The 20,005-nt window shown below is 51.9% G+C and overlaps 1 protein-coding gene and 1 non-coding gene across 3 annotated transcripts; one reads left to right on the top strand and one right to left on the bottom strand.

Annotated features, from left to right (window-relative positions):
- Positions 1-235: 235 nt before the first annotated feature.
- On the bottom strand, positions 236-360 carry LOC121170584. The gene has a single exon (XR_005886010.1). It is a non-coding gene; the product is annotated as a small nucleolar RNA ACA64 (small nucleolar RNA).
- Positions 361-7,646: 7,286 nt separating this feature from the next.
- On the top strand, positions 7,647-18,512 carry ARHGEF15 (Rho guanine nucleotide exchange factor 15). 2 transcript variants are annotated; one of them, XM_041001276.1, is made up of 16 exons: positions 7,647-8,268; positions 8,536-8,886; positions 8,982-8,984; positions 9,055-9,112; positions 10,317-10,375; positions 10,494-10,705; positions 10,809-10,969; positions 11,097-11,249; positions 11,894-12,023; positions 14,727-14,801; positions 14,900-14,992; positions 15,080-15,240; positions 15,357-15,509; positions 15,642-15,724; positions 15,810-15,914; positions 18,245-18,512. In XM_041001276.1, exons 1-16 carry the CDS (start codon positions 7,647-7,649, stop codon positions 18,394-18,396), a joined length of 2,571 nt encoding a protein of 856 aa, XP_040857210.1. In that variant the 3' UTR covers positions 18,397-18,512. The 2 variants fall into 2 exon arrangements, with proteins under 2 accessions (XP_040857210.1, XP_040857209.1); XM_041001275.1 differs by lacking the exon at positions 8,982-8,984 and having other exon boundaries at positions 8,536-8,871.
- The last annotated feature ends 1,493 nt before the right edge of the window (positions 18,513-20,005 follow it).

Below are 20,005 nucleotides of genomic sequence, written 5' to 3'. Positions count from 1 at the left end.
ATGCCAGCATTTCATATGACAATGACAGGGTTTCAGATTCGTGCTAATGTGAAGCCTGGGGAGGCAGCTGTGCTTTGCCCAGGAAGTTGGGTTTCTGCCATCCTGGTTCTTGGCCACTTGGGCTGTGAACCTGCAGCTCCGCTTCACAGAGCTCCGTGGCTAGTCCATGTGGTGGCTGGAAGACTTTTTGGTTTTCTTTTTGCACCTGCTTGTCGTTTCCTCTTTTCTGTTTTGCACCTGTCGGGGCCTGGGTCTCACCTTTCCACACAGGCAGTGGGAGATGAGCTGAGGCTCCTGGTGGCTCTAGGCGCTGAATCTCACCCATGGCTATGGCCAAAGCCAGGGCGATTTTCATCCAGCACCACCACATTTTCTTCTAAATTATTACTGCTCCTTCTTCCGCTCAGAAAACTTCCGTGCCTTTCCACCCATCCTGTTGTCCCCGGCGTGGCCGTTACTTGTTCCTCTGGTATCAAACCCCTCTTTCTGGTTCTGCCAAGCCTCTTGTACACATCCTCACTGTCTGTGTCTCCCTGCTTTCCCTGATTCTTGGCTTGGGCAAACTCCTGCCAGATCTTGTTCTTTCCTATTTTTACTTTGTGATTTATTTATTTATTTTAGAGATTTATTTATTTGAAAGGCAAACTTAGGAAGAGAGTGTGTCTTCATCTGCTGATTTCACTCCTCAAATTGTCACAATGGTCAGAGCTAGGCCAGTCTGAGGTCAGCCACCTCTTCTGAGTCTCCTATGAGGGTGCAGGGTCCTAAGGACTTGGGCCTTCCTCCACTGCTTTCCCAGATCATTAACAGGGAACTGGATGGGAAGTGGAGCAGTCAGGATTGGATCCAGTGCTCAGATGGGATGCAGCATCACATTTTGCTGGGGTCCAAGTGACATCTTCACTGGCTACAGCTGTTCCCCCAACCACCTGATCAGTCTACAGAGCAGCCTAAGTGCCTTTCCTTTCCTCAGCCTTTCCCAACCATGCAGGTGAATAATTTAAGAAGAAAGAATGATGGGCCCGGCATGATAGCTTAGCAGCTAAAGTCCTCACCTTGTACACACGAGGATCCTATATGGGCGCCAGTTCTAATCTCGTCAGTCCTGCTTCCCATTCAGCTTCCTGCCTGTGGCCTGGGCAGTCGAGGACACACCAAAGCTTTGGGATCCTGCACCTGCATGGGAGACCTAGAAGAGGTTCCAGGCTCCTGGCTTTGGATTAGCTCAGCTCTAGCCATTATGGCTGCTTGGGGAGTGAATCATGGGACAAAAGATCCTCCTCTCTGTCTCTCCTCCTTTTTGTATAACTGCCTTTCCAATAAAAATAAATAAATCTTTAAGAAATGAAGAAAGAGATCGCTTCTCGGCCTTTTGGCTAAGATCAAATGTAGAAAAGAAGAATGGTATGGATACAAAGAGAGAGACATAGGCCCACTCCTCTATCCTTCCAGAGAAGAATCTTCCAGCAAAGTCAAAACCAATCACACGGCAATGTCTTCGGTTAACTCTGTGAATGCCACTGACAGTTGACATAGAAGGTTGTCAAGTGTTTCTTAGCTTGGACAAGGATGTTCACTGCAGTGTTAATTGTAGCAGTAAAAGCTGTGAGCTTCCCAAGTGTCCTGCCTGACCAAGAGCCTTTGAGCAGTGACGAAATCCCAGCTCCAGCTGCTCTATCATATACTAACATCAATCCATATATTAAACTTACATATTTCTCAAAATATTATATTATTACCCCAACATAATCCCACCCCCCCCCCCCCCCCCCAGCTTCCAGATAGGTCTGTCTGTTGGGAGCTTAAGAGGAGAGGAGGCACAACATATTAAGCTGTCACTTATAGCACTGGCATTCTATATCAGAGTGCAGGTTTGAGTCCTGGTTGCTTTGCTACCTCTCTTGCTTCCTGCTAATGCATCTAAGAAGGCAGTGGAAGATGGTGCATGCACTTGACTCTTGGCTTTAATCTGAACCAGCCCACATTGTTCAGCCTAAGCCTGGCCAAAGCCAGGAGCTGAGAACTTGTTCTCTCACATGAGTGGCAGGGACTCTTGTACTGGAGCTGCCACCTGCTGTCTCCCAGGTACACAGGCAGGAGCTGAAATGAGAAGCAGAGCTGGGACTTAACCCTAGGCACTTCACATAGGTGTGGGCATCCCAAGTGGTGGTGTCTTAACAGCTGTACCAAACTCTGGCCCCTAGCTATCTTTATAAATATTATTTTAATAATAAGCTGTGGAATTTTAAAAAAATAATTATTTTTTATTTAAAAGGCAGATTTACAGAGAGAGATTTTCCATCTGCTGGTTCACTCCCCAGATGGCCACAATGGCCAGAGATGGGTTGGTTTAAAGCCAGGAGTCAGGAGCTTCCTTCGGATCTCTCATGTGAGTGCAGGGGTCCAAGCACTTGAACCATGCTCTGTTGCTTTCTCAGGCTATAAACAGGACGCTGGATCAGAAGTGGAGTGGCTGGTACTCAAATCAGTGCCAAGTGGTACGCTAGCATCACTTTACCTGCACAAGGCCGACCCCTTCAAATGTTATTTTTGATAAGCAGCAAAATTCATAAAGATACTCTCATTTCAGTAAAAACAAAGCAGGATTTGCTTTGCTACACAAGTGTGTCTGGAGCTCCTTGTTAGGGTCTTGAGGCTCTGGGAGAGGACACCCACCAAGATCTAGAGGCGAGTCCTGGGAGAATGTGTCCTGGCCCTCACATGTATGTGTATGTGGGAAAAACTGGTGAGATCAACATTATCATGGAATTGGTCAGTAGGGAGGGGATGTAACAGGAATCATGAGCCCACAGCAGAGGCTGGAGGGCAGGACAAACTGGTCAACCAAACGTTGACAGCAAATATCTGGGCAAGCGGAGTCTCTGGATTGGATTGGTGGACTGTGTCAGCCAATGGATCTTGGAAGCACTTCCTCATCTTTGGATCAGCAAGATAGACAGTATTTCACAACTGTCAAAATCACTTGAGCAAGAACCCTAGGAGCATTCTCCACATCGAGGATACGGGATGACATCAGGTGGCTATTGTCCATCTCCAGGTACTGAGGAGGTTGGGAGGCTGGGTGTGGCTTCTACCCTTATCTCCCCTCTTCCCCCAGACACAGGAAGAAGAAAAAGAAAATTTGGAAACAATGGTCTCACCCACTTTCCCCTTATCCTGGACCCTTCCCACCATAATCAAGTATGTAAACATCATCAAAAATAAGATTTAAATGTAAAGAAGAGAAATCATAGGCTGTCAGGAAGATTTTTTTTTTTTTAATTGGAAAGGCAGATTTATAGAGAAGAGACAGAAAGATCTTCCATGTGCTGGTTCACTCCCCAAATACCTTCAACAGCTGAACTAAGCCGAAGCTAGGAGCCAGGAGCTTCTTCCAGGTCTGTTACATGGATGCAGGGTTCCAAGCTTTGGGCCATCCTCTTCTGCTTTCCTAGTCCATAAGCAGGAAGCTGAATGGGAAATGTAGCAGCTGGGACATGAACTGTAATGTAGTCCATATGGGATGCCAGTGTTTGCAGGCCGAAGATTAGCTAATTGAATCATCATGCTGATGCTGTGTAGGGAGGATTGTGTTCAGTCAAATATTAAGCACCTGATATGTGTTCCAGAACCTGTTCCAGAACCTTGGGCTTCATCAGTGAACCAAACAGATAAAGATCTTCCTTTTATTCCAGTGAAGGGCAATATACCAATGCGCAATACACAAGCGTATTGTAGTGGGATGCTATAAGGTACAAAACTGGAGCCTGGGAACAGATGCGAGGCTGTGGGTTCAAGGGGAAACCCTCATTGAGAATCTGAATCTGAAGCACTCTAGCTTGGGGAGGGCGTACAGGCTTCTGAACAGGGGGGTACAGCCAGTGCAAAGGCCCTGAAGCCAGAGAGAAGCTCAGGAGGAGCGTGCATTGCCCAGGCCTGTGTTGGTTGGAACATATTCTCAGGCCAGCTTCCTGGGTCTTGTCAGGAGTGTGTGTAAACATCTGATACGGGCAGAGGCCTCTGGGGTTCATGGCCAGCTCTCCAATCTTCCTCCCAACACACTACTTCTTCCCACGCTGGGGTGTGGCTCCTTCTCCCCACTCTGCTGTGTATAGGACACACCCCTCTGCCCTGGGGGACTCAGCTCCTCAACCACAGAAAAATAATTAGAGGGTGGGAGGGACCCTCCTGGCCACCTTCCCCCAGGAGCAGGGACTGCTGACCAGTCAACATGAAAGCCAGCTTCATGGGACAGGGAGCCAGGAGCTGGTACCCAGCAAAGTGGGGGCTGAGAGACTAGGAGGGGTCCCAGCAAGTGTCAGACCCCCTGAAGGAAGCCAAGCTCTGGTTGCCCTGTGCCTGTCTCCCCCACACTGCCATCTCTTGTAAACAGACACACACACACACACACACACACACACACACACACGCACGCACGCACTCCTGACACAATGGCGGGTGGGGCGGAGGAACTGGCTTCCTCTGCAGAGATCTCAATCTGGGTCCTCAGTCCCGCCCCAAAAGGCCAGAACAGACACACTTGGAATCCTCCGAGCTCCTTGCTCCCGAGGGGGCAGGCGGGACAGGCTGAAGACTGCAAGAGCTTCCAAACAGATAAAGGTAAGCTCTTGGAGAGCTACAGTGGGACCAGAGGGGGGAGCGGCGGGGGGGGGGGTGATGTTCCCAGAGTATGACACAGCTTCTTGGCTCACACCCCAACGACAGGTTGTAAACTGAAGGAGAGATGGGTGATCGTGCCAATCATGGTCGAAATGGCCAGACACACCATGTGCGGACGCACACAGCATCCCCTAGCCAAGACAGAAGCACCTGAATTCCCAGGCCGCATGCAGCTCCATGCCACTGCCAACCTACCGTCACCCTGTGAGCCACCTGCCTATCCTGGCCCCCACAGTGAGAACCTGTACCCCAGGGTCTAGCTTTGCCCCATGCCCTGGGCGCTGGTCCCCAGTGTGCGCATGTGGAGAGCAACGTGGGGAGGGGGGAAGTGGGAGGGGTGGGTGTCCGGTCTGGAGGCGGATCCGATTCCTGTTTCCTGCCCTCCTCACTCAGCCCTGGGAGGTGACTGAGCGTGGAGGGGACTTCGGGGTGAGTGCTTGGGGCCTGAGGACCTGGGTCCCTTCAAGAGGTTGGAGTGTGGGGGGTGAGGGAGGAAATAGATCCAGGTACCTGGATATGGGGGTGTGGTGGGGCGTGGGGGGGTGCTGGCTCCCTGGGAGTCGGGGCAGTTGTTGGGAAGGAGTTAGGCCAGCTAGCCAAGCTACTACGCGGGCCACCTCTCTGAATGGCTTCCTGCCAGAGTGCAGGGGACCTGTAGCTGCCCGGATCCCAGTCCCGCACCCTGAACGCACAGCTTTTTCCGGGACCCTGTCTGTGGCTCTGTCTCTCTTGCCCACTCCTGGAGGGCATCTGAGGCGGCCCTGCCCACAGGTCCTGACCCTCCTGCCTTCAGGAGACATCAGCCTCCTGCCTGCAGGAGGAAGGGAAGCTTGGATCCTCTAGTCTTGGCCTTCTATGGCTTTCTCCCAGCTTGGCTTTCTGTTCACTTTCCCAGACCTTCACTGGGGTCTCTCTCTGTCTCTTGATAGATGACCAGGCCCCAGAGCTGGGCAGGGATAAGAGGATTAAGGGCAAGAGAGACTGTGCCTGGGAGCCTCCTGATCTCCTGGGGTCAGAGGCTCCAGGAATCTTCACGGCAGGAAAAGGAGACTAAAAATAATCCGGAAAGGGAGAGTCCGGAGAGAGGAACTGGGAAATGGGGGGCGGAGGACGCGGTGGAGCAGGGAAACAGTGAGGCATCCCTCGCAGCCCCGCCGGGGGCCGGGCTTGCGCGCACACACTTCCCTGTCCCTGCAACAGCACACACACAAACACACTGCCTCCTGTCTTGCACATTGCAGGACTTCATGAAATTCATGGACAATGAAATTAAAAATATACATTTGTTTTTTTGGAGCAAAAGTATAATAGAAAGCCATGCGAATTTTTTATGCTATTCAGTCACCTGGGATTTTTTTTTTTTAAGATTTATTTATTTGTATTGGAAAGGCAGATTTAGAATGAAAGAGAAATAGAGACATTTTCCATCTGCTGCTTTACTCCCCAAATGGCCACAACAGCTGGAACTGGGCTGGTCTGAAGCCAGGAGCTTCTTCTAGGTCTCTCACATAGGTGTAGGGAGCTGGGTGAAAAGTGGAGTATCCTGAACACGATTCCGCACCTATATGGGATCCCTATGCAAGGCAAGGCAAGGACTTTAGCCACTAGCTTTTGAAGAATGCTTGTATGCATGGCTTTAAAATTTTTTTTTTGTACCAAGATAAACTTTTCTTTTAATTTTGTATTCCATAAACTTTTTCCTAGCTTTTGAAGAATGCTTGTATGTATGGCTTTCAAAAAAAATTTTTTTTGTACCAAGATAAGCTTTTCTTTTTTTTTTTTTTTTTTTTTTTTTTTTTTTATTGTTGCTTACACTGTATTGTGTAGTACAGTTTTATAGGCGCTGGGGATTCCCCCCACCCCTCCCCATACCCCTCCCCCCATGGTGGATTCCTCCACCTTGCTGCATAACCATAGTTCAAGTTCAGTTGAGATTCATTGCTTGCAAACACATGCCTAGCAGATAAGCTTTTCTTTTAATTTTGTATTCCATATTTTTTTTTAATGAAGTGCCTTGTACTATCTTTCTGTTTTAAATTTTTATTTACTTGAGGAGCAGAAAACATGACAGTTACTATCTGCTGGTTCAGGCATGCAATGACCCAGACTGGGCCAGACCCAAGCCAAGAGCTGCAAACTTAATCCAGGTCTCCCATGAGGGTGATTGGAATCAAGTCGTCTGAGCCCTCCCTGCTGCCTTGCGCGCATTGGCAGGAAGCTGGAGTCAGAGCCAGGAGTCCAACCCAGGCACTCTGATGTGGAGCATGACTATCCTTAGTAAATAGTTTTTCTTAGTATTTACATAATCAAGGGAGATGCATGCCATGTGAATATCCTTACAGGTGATTTAACTGCCAGGTCAAAAGCCACCAATTACCTTCTATACTTCCTTTTTTGTTGTTAAGATTTGTCTTTTTTTTTTTTTTTAATTTGAAAGGCAGAATGCCAGAGAGAGAGAGAGAGAGAGAAAGTTTCTCCATCTACTGATACACTCCGCAGCTAGTCACTACGAAGCCAGAAGCCTGAAACTCCATCTGGGTCTCCCACATAGGTGGCAGGGGCCCAAGCATCTTTCACTGCTTTCCCAGGCACATTAGGAAGGAGCTGGATTGGAAGTGGAACAGCTGGGACTTGAACCCACTGCTCATTGGCAGGCCACACCCTACATAGCTACTGCATACCTACCCTAAACACCAAAGGAGTATGTGCTCACAACACACCATTCATGAACTCTGGTACAGTACTGACTGTGGCTCGCACACACACGTACCACTGATACATCAGGCAGACATGCAACAGAATGAGGAGGAGGAGTGGGGTGGAGAAGGCAACAGGAAGGTGGAGCCACCACCAGACTTCCCTGCTGGGGGTGGCACTAAGGTGGGGGGGTGTCTTTTTCCCTCTTTCTCCTCCTCAGGGGATGACTCCAGCAGAGTACCCCAACCCTTTGAAGAGCTCAGAGGACGATGTCGGCCCAGTCCCTTCCTACAGCGACACCCCCTACCCAGAAGCCCCCTCGAATTATCCGCCCCCGGCCCCCTTCTCGTGCCCGGACTGCCCATTCCCCAGGACCTCCTCCCCAGAATGGCTCCTCTCCACAAACACCCCCTCCAAGAACCTCCAAAGATGCCCCAGGTCTCATGTGCACCCCTCTCTTCTGGGAACCCCCAGCCGTGTCCCTCAAGCCTCCCGCCCTCCTGCCCCCCTCTGCTTCTAGAAGCAGCCTTGACTCCCAGACTTCTCCAGACTCACCTTCCCGCACCCCCAGCCCCGTATCCAGGCGCTCCATTTCCCCGGAACCTGCTCCCCGCTCCCCTGTCCCCCCACCCAAGCCCTCCACATTGCCCCGCACGCCTTTGCTCCCACTCCTCCCCACAGCTGAGGGCTTGGCCCAGGACAGCCCAGCCTCGTCGGTGCCTGGCACCGTGCGGAGACTGGCTGGCAGGTTTGAATGGGGCACTGAAGGCAGGACCCAGACTGTGGATGCTACAGAGCGGGGTTCCCCAGGAGGAGCTGATGTGAATGGGGAGAGAGAGGCTCCCCAGGGTGCCCCCACTGGAGGTGGGCCCCAGGAGAACGGTGCTTCAGGTAAGCACATGAGCAGGTGGCCTGACTTCCATCCCGTTCCTGCTGTAACACTTGGCAACGGGAACCCTCAGGGGCTACCTTATCAAATCTGGATCCCACATCTGAGAAATTTGATCTCCATTCTTCTGGGGATTGAAGGGAGGAGGTCTACAGGCTTCTGGCACTGGGTGGCCATTTTAGTTCCTGGACCAGGTTAAGACTCCCTGGGCAAAGTGGGACCAGGTCACTGAGGAGTGTCGCCACAGGATCCCCCTGTCTCTTTTACAGATACTGCTCTGGCCTGCCCACCTCATTGCCCCTGTATCTGTCATGCCTCCCGGCCAGGCCTAGAACTCCGATGGGTGCCAGTGGGGGCCTCTGGGGATGGCCCCAAAGCCCCCTGCCGGGCCTCCCCTCTGCGGGCCTCACGCTCTCGTCCCAACCCTCCCGGCATCAATCATCCCCCTGTGGTTCTCACCTCCTACCGCTCCACTGCGGAGCGCAAGCATCTGCCGCCCCTGAAGCCTCCCAAGCCAGCTCGGGCCAGGCAGGACCAAACCACGGTGCCTGAGGACTCCCCACAGCCAGATGTGCACCTGCTTTCTGAAGACGGAATCCAAACAGGTGCGGAACCTCTGGGTTGTGTGAAGGAGAGCAGGGTAGAGACAAACAGCAGCCTGTAGCCCTGGACTCCATTCTGCTACCACCTGTTGCTCTGGCTCAGATGGGAGTAGAGGGTTTTAGAGCAATGGACTCTGTTGGGACTGTGGTCCAGGTCTCTGATCTCACTCGGGCTTCTGTCTCCAGGGGACAGTCCTGATGGAGTTCTTTCTCACAGCACCCCTCCAGCAGCCGTGGAAGGAAGGTACCGGATGCCCCAACCCTTTCTCCCCTTCCTTTGCCACTACCTGATGGCAGGTTAACTTGCAGGCCTAGGTAACTCCCATCTCCACGTAAGTGCAAGGAAGCAGGACTGAACTGCTAGACATAATCACCCCTAGTTTCTTCTTTATTGGAAATCTTGCTTGTTTATTTGAGTTACAGAGAAAGAGGGAGACATAGAGATTGTGTGTCCGCAGGCTTATTCCCCAAATGAGTGCGTTGGTCCTGGTCTGGCACTCCCACATGGTTGCAGGCACTCAGGCACTTGGGCCATCTTCTGCTGCTTTCCTAGGTGCAGGAAGCAGCTGGGACTGGAGCAGGTGCCTTGACAGGGGATGCTAGCATCGCAGGTGTTGTGACACCCCATCATTGTTCATCCACTCCTGGTTTCTAACCCAATTCTATCCCTTCCTGGTTATGTGACCTTGTACAAATCCTCAACCTTCCTGGATCTCAGGATCCTCATCTGCGAAATGGGAATAATCATCCCAAACTCTTCCTGAAGTTGCTGGGCTGTCGTGTTGCTCAGGAGCTGGACCTGCATATAGCATGTGCTCCTCTTCTTCAGCCTCCACTGCAGGTGCCTGCAAGTCCATTTGGCACTCACCACTCACCCTTACCATGTTATCCAGGCTTGGTCAGCAGGGGAGGCACAGCGTCAGGTGGTAGTGAGATGTGGGAGTTTGAATTTGCCTGATTCTACCCTGAACTCTAGCTTCCTGCTGAAAATAAGTGAGAACTCAAGAAGTTGGGTTCCTGACATCTATGTGGGAGACCTGGATTGAGTTCCCAGCTCTCAGCTTCAGCTTAGACCCAGTCCTTGCCATCTTTGGTCTGTCTTTTTAATTCTCAAATAAATACATGATTTTTTAAAGTTTGTTAATTTTTTTAAAGAGTTTAGGCTCACTCATATAGAGTTTCACTGAGTCACAAACCGCTGAACTGAGACTTGTAAGTCTCTGGTGCATGGTAGTTGAGACAATAGGACTGGATGGGGCCTGCTTCGTTGGGGGCCTCCCCCAGAAGAGGCACATCTAAGAATCTGGGGTTTGGCTTGGGGAGCTGTCAGGGTCCCTCCAGGCAATCTGCAGGTTTTATAGTCCCTTCCCATGTCATGTGACTGGCACTCCCTGGAGTGCACCCCCAGTGGTCCTTGGGGACTCCCTCTTCTCTTTCTTTCTCCACAGGGATGAGGAAGGGCTGGAGGGACTGAAGGAACAGAACTGGGAGCTACCCCTGCAGGACGGTGAGGGCTTCTGGATGGTGGTGGTCCCTGCTAATGCCCATCAAGCAGTGAGGGAAGTGTTCCAGGGCCCTGAACTTGACTGATGGGCTCTGTGTGCACCATACCCTCTACCCCCTAGAACCTCTCTACCAGACCTACCGAGCAGCTGTGCTGTCAGAAGAGTTGTGGGGAGTTGGTGAGGATGGGGGTCCTCCTCCCACCAACCCTGGAGAAACAGCCACCTTGGCTCGCCCCCCTGGGCCCCGGAACACCCTGTGGCAGGAGCTTCCAGCTGTGCAAGCCAGTGGCCTCCTGGACACATTGAGCCCCCAGGAGAGGCGCATGCAGGAGGTGGGCATGGTGGAGGGAGGAGCTGGGCAGGGTCAGCACAGGGGCAGGGAGCAAGTGGTCCAGGTCAGAGGCCAGCAGCATGCTGGGCTCTCTGGCTTCCTAGAGCCTGTTTGAGGTGGTCACGTCCGAGGCCTCCTACCTGCGCTCCCTGCGGCTGCTGACAGACACCTTCGTGCTGAGCCAGGCGCTCCGGGACACGCTCACCCCCCGGGACCATCACACCCTCTTCTCTAACGTGCAGCGGGTCCAGGGCGTCAGCGAGAGGTCAGTGGGGTCTCCCCTAGCCTCCTCAGGCCGGCCAGGGCCTTCCCTCCCAACCACCACCTTAGGGAGGCTCTAGCTCTCTCCCCCACCGCACCCTCCTTCACAGTTGCTCTGTTCGCTCCTGCAGGTTCCTGGGAACGTTGCTGTCCCGGGTGCGCTCCTCTCCCCACATCAGTGACCTGTGTGACGTGGTGCATACCCACGCTGTGGGGCCTTTCTCTGTCTATGTGGATTATGTGCGGAACCAGCAGTACCAGGAGGAGACCTACAGCCGCCTCATGTGAGTGCCTTTGTCCCCCGGAGACCACCAGGGGCTGACTTGGAGAGCACCTGACCCTTCAGACACCAACTTTTCTCCTATTGGTGTGCACACTTATGATGATGTCTTGCTTGTAAATTGGGCACAGAGATCAATAGCAATCATTAGTAACAAAACAGTGATGATGGTATACCACTAAAACAAAACAAAACAAACAAAAAACTGCTGGTTGCTTCGATTATTAAGTAAGATTAAGGTACTTGGACACAAACCCTGTGAGACGCCCCCCTCGACCGCTGATCTGATAACCAAGCTGGATACCCAGGGACTAACAGAGCATAATGTATACAGCGTGGACACGCTGGACTAAGGATAACTTAACATCCGTTGGAATATGGCTGGGTGGTGTCAGATTTCCTCAGCTGCTTATGATGTTGTGCAACTTAAAACTCACCATGTGTTTGTACAATGTTCTATTTAATCTATTGATTCTACCATTGAAACTGTGCAAAGCAAAACCACAGAGAAGGGGCAGCTATTTGTAGCCGAGATGTGCAAAAGGAAATCTTGGGAGCAGGGATGGGGCTGAGAGCAGAGCTGGCTTGGTGATCCAGGCAGGGCAGAGCATGGCATGGGGCAGCTCACTGTCAGGTCTGTCTCCACAGGGACACGAACGTGCGCTTCTCAGCAGAGCTTCGGCGACTACAGAGCCTCCCCAAGTGTGAGCGGCTCCCACTGCCGTCCTTCCTGCTTCTGCCCTTCCAGCGAATCACTCGGCTTCGCATGCTACTGCAGGTACCCCTCCCATCCCGCCCTTTCCCCACCCCATCCCGCCCTTTCCCCACCCTCTCACCTTGGGAGCCCTTTCTGCCCGCCAGCTCTGCAACAGCTCCTCCCCCCAAAGGTCCTCTGGTCCTGTGTGATCTTGACTTAGCTCTGAGGAGTTGTAGCAGGGTAGGGGGTGGTCCTAAGGACTCCCTCTCCCACATCTGCATCCGGCTCCCCCCCCCCACCATTAAGAGTGCCATCACCTCCAAGGTGACATCCCAAACTGTAGGTCTATAGAACTGAATTTTTTTTTTAAGATTTATTTATTTTATGGGCCCAGCAAGGTGGCGCAGTGGTTAAGGTCCTCACCTTGCGCGCCCGGGATCCCATATGGAAAGGAACTGGAAAGGAAGCAGGGCCACTGGGATTAGAACCATATGGGGGCCCGGTGGCATGGCCTAGCGGCTAAAGTCCTCGCCTTGAACGCACCAGGATCCCACATGGGCGCCGGTTCTAATCCCGGCAGCTCCACTTCCCATCCAGCTCCCTGCTTGTGCCCTGGGAAAGCAGTCCAGGACGGCCCAAAGCCTTGGGACCCTGTACCCGTGTGGGATACCCAGAAGAAGTTCCTGGATCCTGGCTTTGGATCATCATAGCATCGGCCATTGCGCTCACTTAGGGAGTGAATCCTCCTCTCTGTATCTCTGACTTTCCAATAAATAAATCTTTTTTTTTTTTTTTTTTTTAAAGAACCATATGGGATCCTGGCACATTCAAGACAAGGACTTTAACTGCTATGCAATCGCGCCAGGCCCTATAGAACTGAAATTTCATGGTCCAGGAGGAAAAAAAAGTCCAAGAAGCTTCCTGGAGAGATGGCACTGAAAGAAAAAAAGTGTTTGAGACAGATTCTTCTGTGATTGCACAGTACTGTCTCCTCCCTAACTGGGTCACCAACTGTGGGGATCTTAATGTTCCCAAACTAGATTATCAGCTTCTTATTCAGTTTTATCTGTTCTCAGTACAGACAGCACAGGAAGCACAACGCCAATCCTAATAGGTCAGCAGCCACTGAGCATGCGGAGCCAGGTACAGTTCCAAGGGATGGATACCTGGCTAGCTTCTCTGACAGCTGTGTGAAGGGCATCTATTGTCCACCTTACTTTATGGATGAGTAAACTGAGGCAAGGTCTGAATGACACTTCAGGTCCTACAGAAATAGCTGATGGAGATAAAATTGAAACCTAAGCATTCTTAAAAAAAAAAAAAAAGCAAGTGGTTCATATGAAAGGTAAAGCAATAGAGGATGAGAGAGAGCTTCCATCTGCACTTAGGGCCTGGCGCAGTGGCCTAGTGGCTAAAGTCCTCGCCTTGCACGTGCCAGGATCCTATATGGGTGCTGGTTTGTATCCTGGAAGCCCCGCTTCCATCCAGCTCCCTGCTTGTGGCCTAGGAAAGTGGTTGAGGGCAGCCCAAAGCTTGGGAGACCTGGAGGAAGTTCCTGGATTCAGTCTTCGGATTGGCTCAGCTCTGACCGTTGTGGCCACTTTATTTTTTATTTTTATTTTTTTTAAAGATTTATTTATTTTCATTGGAAAGTCAGATATACAGAGAGGAGGAGAGACAGTGAGAAAGATCTTCCATCCGATGATCCACTCCCCGCCAAGTGAGCCCAACGGCTGATGCTATGCTGATCCGAAGCCAGGATCCAGGAACTGTCTCCAGGTCTCCCACACGGGTGCAGAGTCCCAAAGCCTTGGGCCGTTCTCAACTGCTTTCCCAGGGCACAAGCAGGGAGCTGGATGGGAAGTGGAGTTGCCGGGACTAGAACCAGCGCCCATATGGAACCCCGACACATTCAAGGCGAGGACTTCAGCCGCTAGGCCATGCCACCGGGCCCTGTTGTGGCCACTTTAAAAAACAAAAATAGATTGATTTATTTTTTATTGGAAAGTCAGATATACAGAGAGGAGGAGAGACAGAGAGGAAGATCTTCCGTCCGATGATTCACTCCCCAAGTGAGCCCAACGGCCGATGCTGCACCAATCTGGATCCAGGAGCCAGGAACTTCCTCCAGGTCTTCCATGTGGGTACAGGGTCCCAAGGCTTTGGGCCATCCTTGACTGCTTTCCCAGGCCACAAGCAGGGAGCTGCCGAAATTATAAATGGTGCCCATGTGGGATCCTGGCACATTTAGGGTGAGGACTTTAGACGCTAGGCCACCGCGCCGGGCCAAAAATAAATCGATCTTAAAAAAAGGAAGGACGGAAACAGCAGCTTAGCCTCCTGCAGCACAACACTCGCCTCAAAGTCCAGGCGCTGTTAACTCTTCCAGCATAGTTTTTGCACACCTTTGTGACCAATAATCATTTATAACATTTGTATCATTAATAATTATTATATTTATGTTGTGCCAACAACTAAGCCGAGTACCACCTCCTTGAATTCTCATGATGCTATTGCTGTGCTGGGGCCCTGGGGATGGGAGATGTTATCCTCCTTTTCCAGATGGGAAAAACTGAGGCTTGCAGAAGCACCAGGATTTACTGAGGTCAGGCAGATAATGCATGCTGAGCTGTCTCTGCCTTATGGGTGCTGGTCTCCCAAACCTATGAACCTCAGACTGAGCTTTCTTACCAAGCCAGGCATCACCCTTTGAACAGGGACCCCCTCTGAATTCCAGGGCCACAGAGACAGGGGTCTCCGTCATGCTTCCTCTTTTGTCCACAGAATATTTTGCGCCAGACAGAGGAGGGGTCCAGCCGCCACGAAAATGCACAGAAAGCCCTGAGTGCAGTCAGCAAGGTGGGCGTGTGCAAGGTGGCAAGGGAGCTGGGTTGGGACGTGGGATGGGCTGGGGGTGTGCTGGTGCCAGGGTGGGTGACTCTGTGCCCTTTGCTCAGATCATTGAGCGCTGCAGCGCGGAGGTGGGCCGCATGAAGCAGACAGAGGAGCTCATTCGGCTCACCCAGAGGCTGCGCTTCCACAAAGTCAAGGTCAGTCCTTGCCTACGCACCCCCCCCCCACCAGCGGCTGCGCCACAGGGTAAGCCTGCCAGCCACCATATGTGCTTCCCCCTACAGGCTTTGCCCCTGGTCTCCTGGTCGAGACGCCTGGAGTTGCAGGGCGAGCTGACAGAGCTGGGGTGCCGCCGGGGGGGCGTGCTCTTCACCTCGCGCCCCCGCATCACCTCCCTCTGCCTGCTGCTCTTTAGTGACCTGCTGCTCATCACTCGGCCCAAGAGGTGGGTCCCAGATGGGAGCCAGACCAAGATGGGGTTGAGAGAGGGGACATGTAATGGGACAATTCCTTGCTCCACTCCGTCCCAGCTCTCCTCTGAACATCCTCTTCCCTGGGTAGCGGTCAACGGCTACAGGTGCTGGACTATGCCCACCGCTCCCTGGTCCAAGCTCAACAGGTTCCAGATCCATCTGGACCCCCTACCTTCCGCCTCTCCCTTCTCAGTAACCACCAGGGCCGTCCTACACACCGGCTACTCCAAGCTTCATCCCTGTGAGTAGCGACTCCCTCAGAACACTCTTGGTTCCTGGACTTGACCTCTTGGGCCCCATCTTTCCCTGTCTTCCCAATCTCTTTCTTCCATGGACCAGCTGTGCCCCTTCCTGTGTCCATCCCCCAACGTAGGTCAGACATGCAGCGCTGGTTGGGAGCCTTCCCGACCCCTGGCCCGCTTCCCTGCTCCCCAGACACCATCTATGAGGACTGTGGTGAGTATTCTCCTGGGGGGGAGTGAGGGGAGGAGAGCAGGAGATGCAATGGGCTGTCACTGCAATGTCACTCCTCCCCAACCAGAGTGCTCACAGGAACTGTGCTCAGAGCCAGCTACACCTACTAAGGTCGAGGGACAGCGACTGGAGTCCAAGGCTGCCCCCAAGCCCCTGCACAAGAGCCCAGAAGGTGAGAGAGATGCTGGCGTGCTCACTCAGTGACTGTCTATGAAGTGATGTGCCTCTGGCTGTGGTAGGTGCCGTGAAGCTGACACACACAGGCTAGCAGGGGAGGTAGACACTAAAGAGTGAGCTTCCAAAGTGAGTGGGCGATGTGGCATCTGTGAGTGGGCCTTGGAGAAGGCAAAAGTGGGCAGAGTAGAGGGGGCAAGAGTTCCTGGGTTGGGCAGCCACCATTCTGTTTTTTAAAAAACAAAATTAAAAAATTTAAAAGATGTATTTATTTTGACTGGAAAAGCAGATCTACAGAGAGAAGGAGAGTCAGAGAGAAAGATCTTCCATCCATGGTTCATTCCCCTAGTGGATGAAATGGCTAGAGCTGAGCCAATACGAAGCCAGGAGTCCAGCGCTTCTTCCGGGTCTCCCACGTGAGTGCAGGGTCCCAAAACCATAGGTCATCCTCTGCTGCTTTCCCAGGCCACAAGCAGGGGGCTAGATGGGAAGTGGAGCAGCTGGGAGACAAACTGGTACCCATATGAGATCCTAGACCTTGCAATGGAAAGAGTAACCAATTGAACCATTGAGCTGGATCCAGAATTAATTTATTTTTAAAACAATATTTATTGGGCCCAGCATGGTAACCTAGTGGCTGAAGTCCTCGCCTTGTATGCTCCAGGATCCCATATGGACACTTGTTTGTGTTCCGGTGACCCCACTTCCCATCTAGCTCCCTGCTTGTGTTCTGGGAAAGCAGTTGAGGATGGCCCAATGCCTTGGACTCTATACCCATGTGGGAGACCCGGAAGAAGCTCCCGGCGCTTTGGATCAGCTCAGCTCTGGCCGTTGTGGTTACTTGGGAAATGAATTGGCAGACAGAAGATCTGTCTCTCTCTTTCCCCTCCTCTCTGTAGATCTGACTTTCACAAGAAAAATAAATATAAAATATTAAAAATACAGTAAAACATAGCCTGGCATGGTAGCCCTACGGCTACAGTCCTCACTTTGCACATGCCAGGATTCCATATGGGCACTGGTTCCAATCCTGGTTGCCCTGCTTCCCATCCAGCTCCCTGCTTGTATCCTGGGAAGGCAGTCGAGGATGGCCCAAAACCTTGGGACCCTGCACCTGTGTGGGAGACCTGGGGGAGGTTCCTGCCTCTTGGCTCCTAGGATCAGCTCAGCTCTGGCCATTGTGGCCACTTGGGGAGTGAATCAACAGATGGTTCTTCTTCTCTGTCTCTCCTTCTCTCTGTGTATCTCACTTTCCAATAAAAATAAATAAGACCTTAAAATAAAATAAAACATTTATTTATTTATTTCAAAGGTAGAGTTAGAAAGAGAGAAAAATCTATATGCTGGTTCACTCCCTAACTAGGTGCAATGGCTAGAGCAAGACCATTCCAAAGCAGGGAGCCAGGAGCCCAAGCTATGGCCATCTTTTGTTGCTTTCCCAGATGCATGAGCAAGGTTTTGGATGGACAGAAATGGAGCTGCTGGGACTTGAATTGGCACCTATATTGGATGCTAGCACTACAAGTGATGGCTTTGTGTGCTACGTCACAGTACCAGTCCAAAATTAATTGATTTGAATGATAGAATGAGAGAGAGAGAAAACATATTCCCTCATCCGCTGAATCCTTCCCAAGTATCCACAAAGGCCAAGGCTAGGCTAGGCCAGAGCAGAGCTAGGATGGAGGAGGAGCTCAGTCCAGGTCTCCTAGTATATGGGTATCAGGAACTCAATTACTTGAAGCATCATTGTTGCCTCCTTGGGTCTGCATTAGTAGGAAGCTGGAGTAAGAGTTGGTTAAGGAACCCCAGGCACTCGACTGTCGGCCAGATATCCACACTTGAGTTACAGTGTTGCATAGGGAAGCTGAGGTGGACCTCCTAGAGAAGGGACATATGAGCCTGATGGAGGTACACCATGTGACACTGAGCAAAAGGGTCCCAGTAAAGGCAGCGGAAAGATGCCAGGGCATAGAAGATGATTGGGAATTTCTAAGGGGGCCAGTGTAAGTCACAGGAGCAAGAAAGGGGAAGACGTGAGCAAGGTCAAAGAGCAAACAGGGATCAAATCATGGGGGCCCTTGCAGGTTCAGGTGGGAACTCCACCTCCGACCTTAGCCATTGCTGTTGCTTGGCAGGGCCACCCAGATCCTCTCTGAAGGTGTGGTCCCCTGCACCTGCCATGTCGTTCTCAGAAAACAGTTTGGGCTTCTCCACTAAGTCCTACCCCTACCCTGATCCCCAAGACCAGAGACCCCAGGGTAGGGGTAGCTTCTTTTTCCTCCTCTGACCTCTGCCCCCTCCCCATGTGGGCCCCTTTCTTTCCTTTAGGTTGGCTGAGAGGACTTCCTGGGGCCTTCCCTGCCCAGTTGGTGTGTGAAGTTACTGGGGAACACGAAAGGCGGAAGCACCTTCGCCAGCACCAGGGGCTTCTGGAGGCCACTGAGCCCTCTCCAGGCACCTCTAGTACTCCCCCACCCTAAGTCAGGCTAGGGGAGGGGCAGAGGCCAGGACAAAATGACAGCACAGCCAGCAGATGACCAAGCCCACACATTCATTCATTGGATGCACTGTCCTCAGAAACGCTGCCTCTGGTAGCAGTCAGTAGGACACAGCTGAAGGATGGGGTAGCCAATAAAATCGAACTCCGATTTCATGGACAAACCCTGTCTAAGGCCGCTGCAATAAGGAAGAATGGTGTCAACCTGCCACTTAGCGAGATAGAGGTTTACTACCCAGTGGGTACTGAGCTAGTCTGGCTCCCAGCCGATGGGTATCCCTGCTATGCCCCTAGCCCAGGGAGTGAAAACTAGGTCAATGCAGTCCAAAAAAAGGCTCCCCTGGAGGTAAAGTTCAAGAATGCAATAGCTCAGAGGGGGCGAGCAAGAACTGCCACTCCCCACCCAAGTCATGCATGCATGTTTCTATGACAACTACTGGTGCTTGCATCTGAGTCTGGGAATATTAAATTGCATTCCTGGCAGTCTCCCTTGTCCTCCCAAGCCTGTTCTTCCTCCAGAGGGAGGCGGAGTGTGTGTGTCAGTGTAGGTGCATGTGTGTGCATATGGGAAACTAGCTACTGAACACAGTGTGTGTGGTGGTGTCTCCCTGTTGTCCCGCCTTCCACGTCTTCTCTTAACCCTCATATTCCTAATTCTCTCCAAGGAGGACACTGTTCTGGGTGTGGCTTGGCAGTTGGAGGCCAGAGCTAGGGAGGAGAGCCCTGGGTTCTGGGTCTCCTGGTGGCCAGGGCTCTGGGACAGTTGGAAAGAGTGTTGGAGGAATGGCCAAGCAGCCAGCAGAGCCACACGAAGGACTGAAGTTAGCCAGCAGCTGGAGTCCATGGCCTCCTAGGAGCTCTTTACAGCTCTTTTGTTGGTCTTTGAACCTTCCATCTTGAACTGTCATCATTATCAGCCAACCTCAGCCTCAGATTTCAGAATTGCACTTGAGTCCCAGGTTTGGGTAAAGAAATGGGAGCTGTGTTCCAGAGGTCAGTTGGCGAGCCCACTGGACTTTCAGAAACTCTTTGGTGCTGAGAGAACAGAGCCAGTGTTGCTGCCCTGCCACGTCCATGTATGCTTTCAGATGACAAAGTGCCCTGCACAAGGCCAGGAGGAGGTGACAGCAGACTGTTGCTTGCAAGTGGGGCATGGAGCATGGGGCATGGCCTTCCCAGAGCCTGGCTGTGACACTTCTCCTCTGGTTCATTCTTGGCATCCAGCCCCAGGACACAAAGGCAAGGGCATGTGGGCTGTATGTGACTTTGAAGAGCTCACCTGCCACGGAGCCTGACGTGGAAAATTCTCAATAAATGTTGGTGAACTTAACTATGTGCCTTACAGGAGCAGCAGTGTACAAATGTGATTTGCATGGATCACAGGCTGGAGGGACAGACTGTCAAGAGCAGAGGTCAGTTCTGCTTGACAACAGGGGACTTACAGACCTGGTGCATAGCTGGCCTCTCTCGGGGAGACCAGAGGGGATGGTGTGTTTGTAGCTGCTGTGGATGATCAGGGGCTGTTGCAGGCTAGAGAATAAAACATCAGAGAAGATTTGGTTGAAACTCTGGTAGGGGATGAAGAAGCAGTG

Source organism: Ochotona curzoniae, unplaced genomic scaffold, assembly GCF_017591425.1.
Source record: "Ochotona curzoniae isolate NIBS_2020 unplaced genomic scaffold, NIBS_Ocur_1.0 scaffold_2453, whole genome shotgun sequence".
Classification (NCBI taxonomy): domain Eukaryota; kingdom Metazoa; phylum Chordata; class Mammalia; order Lagomorpha; family Ochotonidae; genus Ochotona; species Ochotona curzoniae.
The sequence above is the reverse complement of the archived record's forward strand: the minus strand, read 5'-3'. Positions and strand labels throughout refer to the sequence as shown.

Excerpts from the sequence above, each read along its gene's own strand:
- ARHGEF15 (XM_041001276.1), top strand. The coding sequence starts at position 7,647 with ATGTCGGCCCAGTCCCTTCCTACAGCGACACCCCCTACCCAGAAGCCC. Across the intron at positions 15,241-15,356 it reads CTCATCACTCGGCCCAAGAG|CGGTCAACGGCTACAGGTGC; the intron begins GTGGGTCCCAGA and ends TTCCCTGGGTAG. Across the intron at positions 15,915-18,244 it reads CCTGCACAAGAGCCCAGAAG|GTTGGCTGAGAGGACTTCCT; the intron begins GTGAGAGAGATG and ends TCTTTCCTTTAG.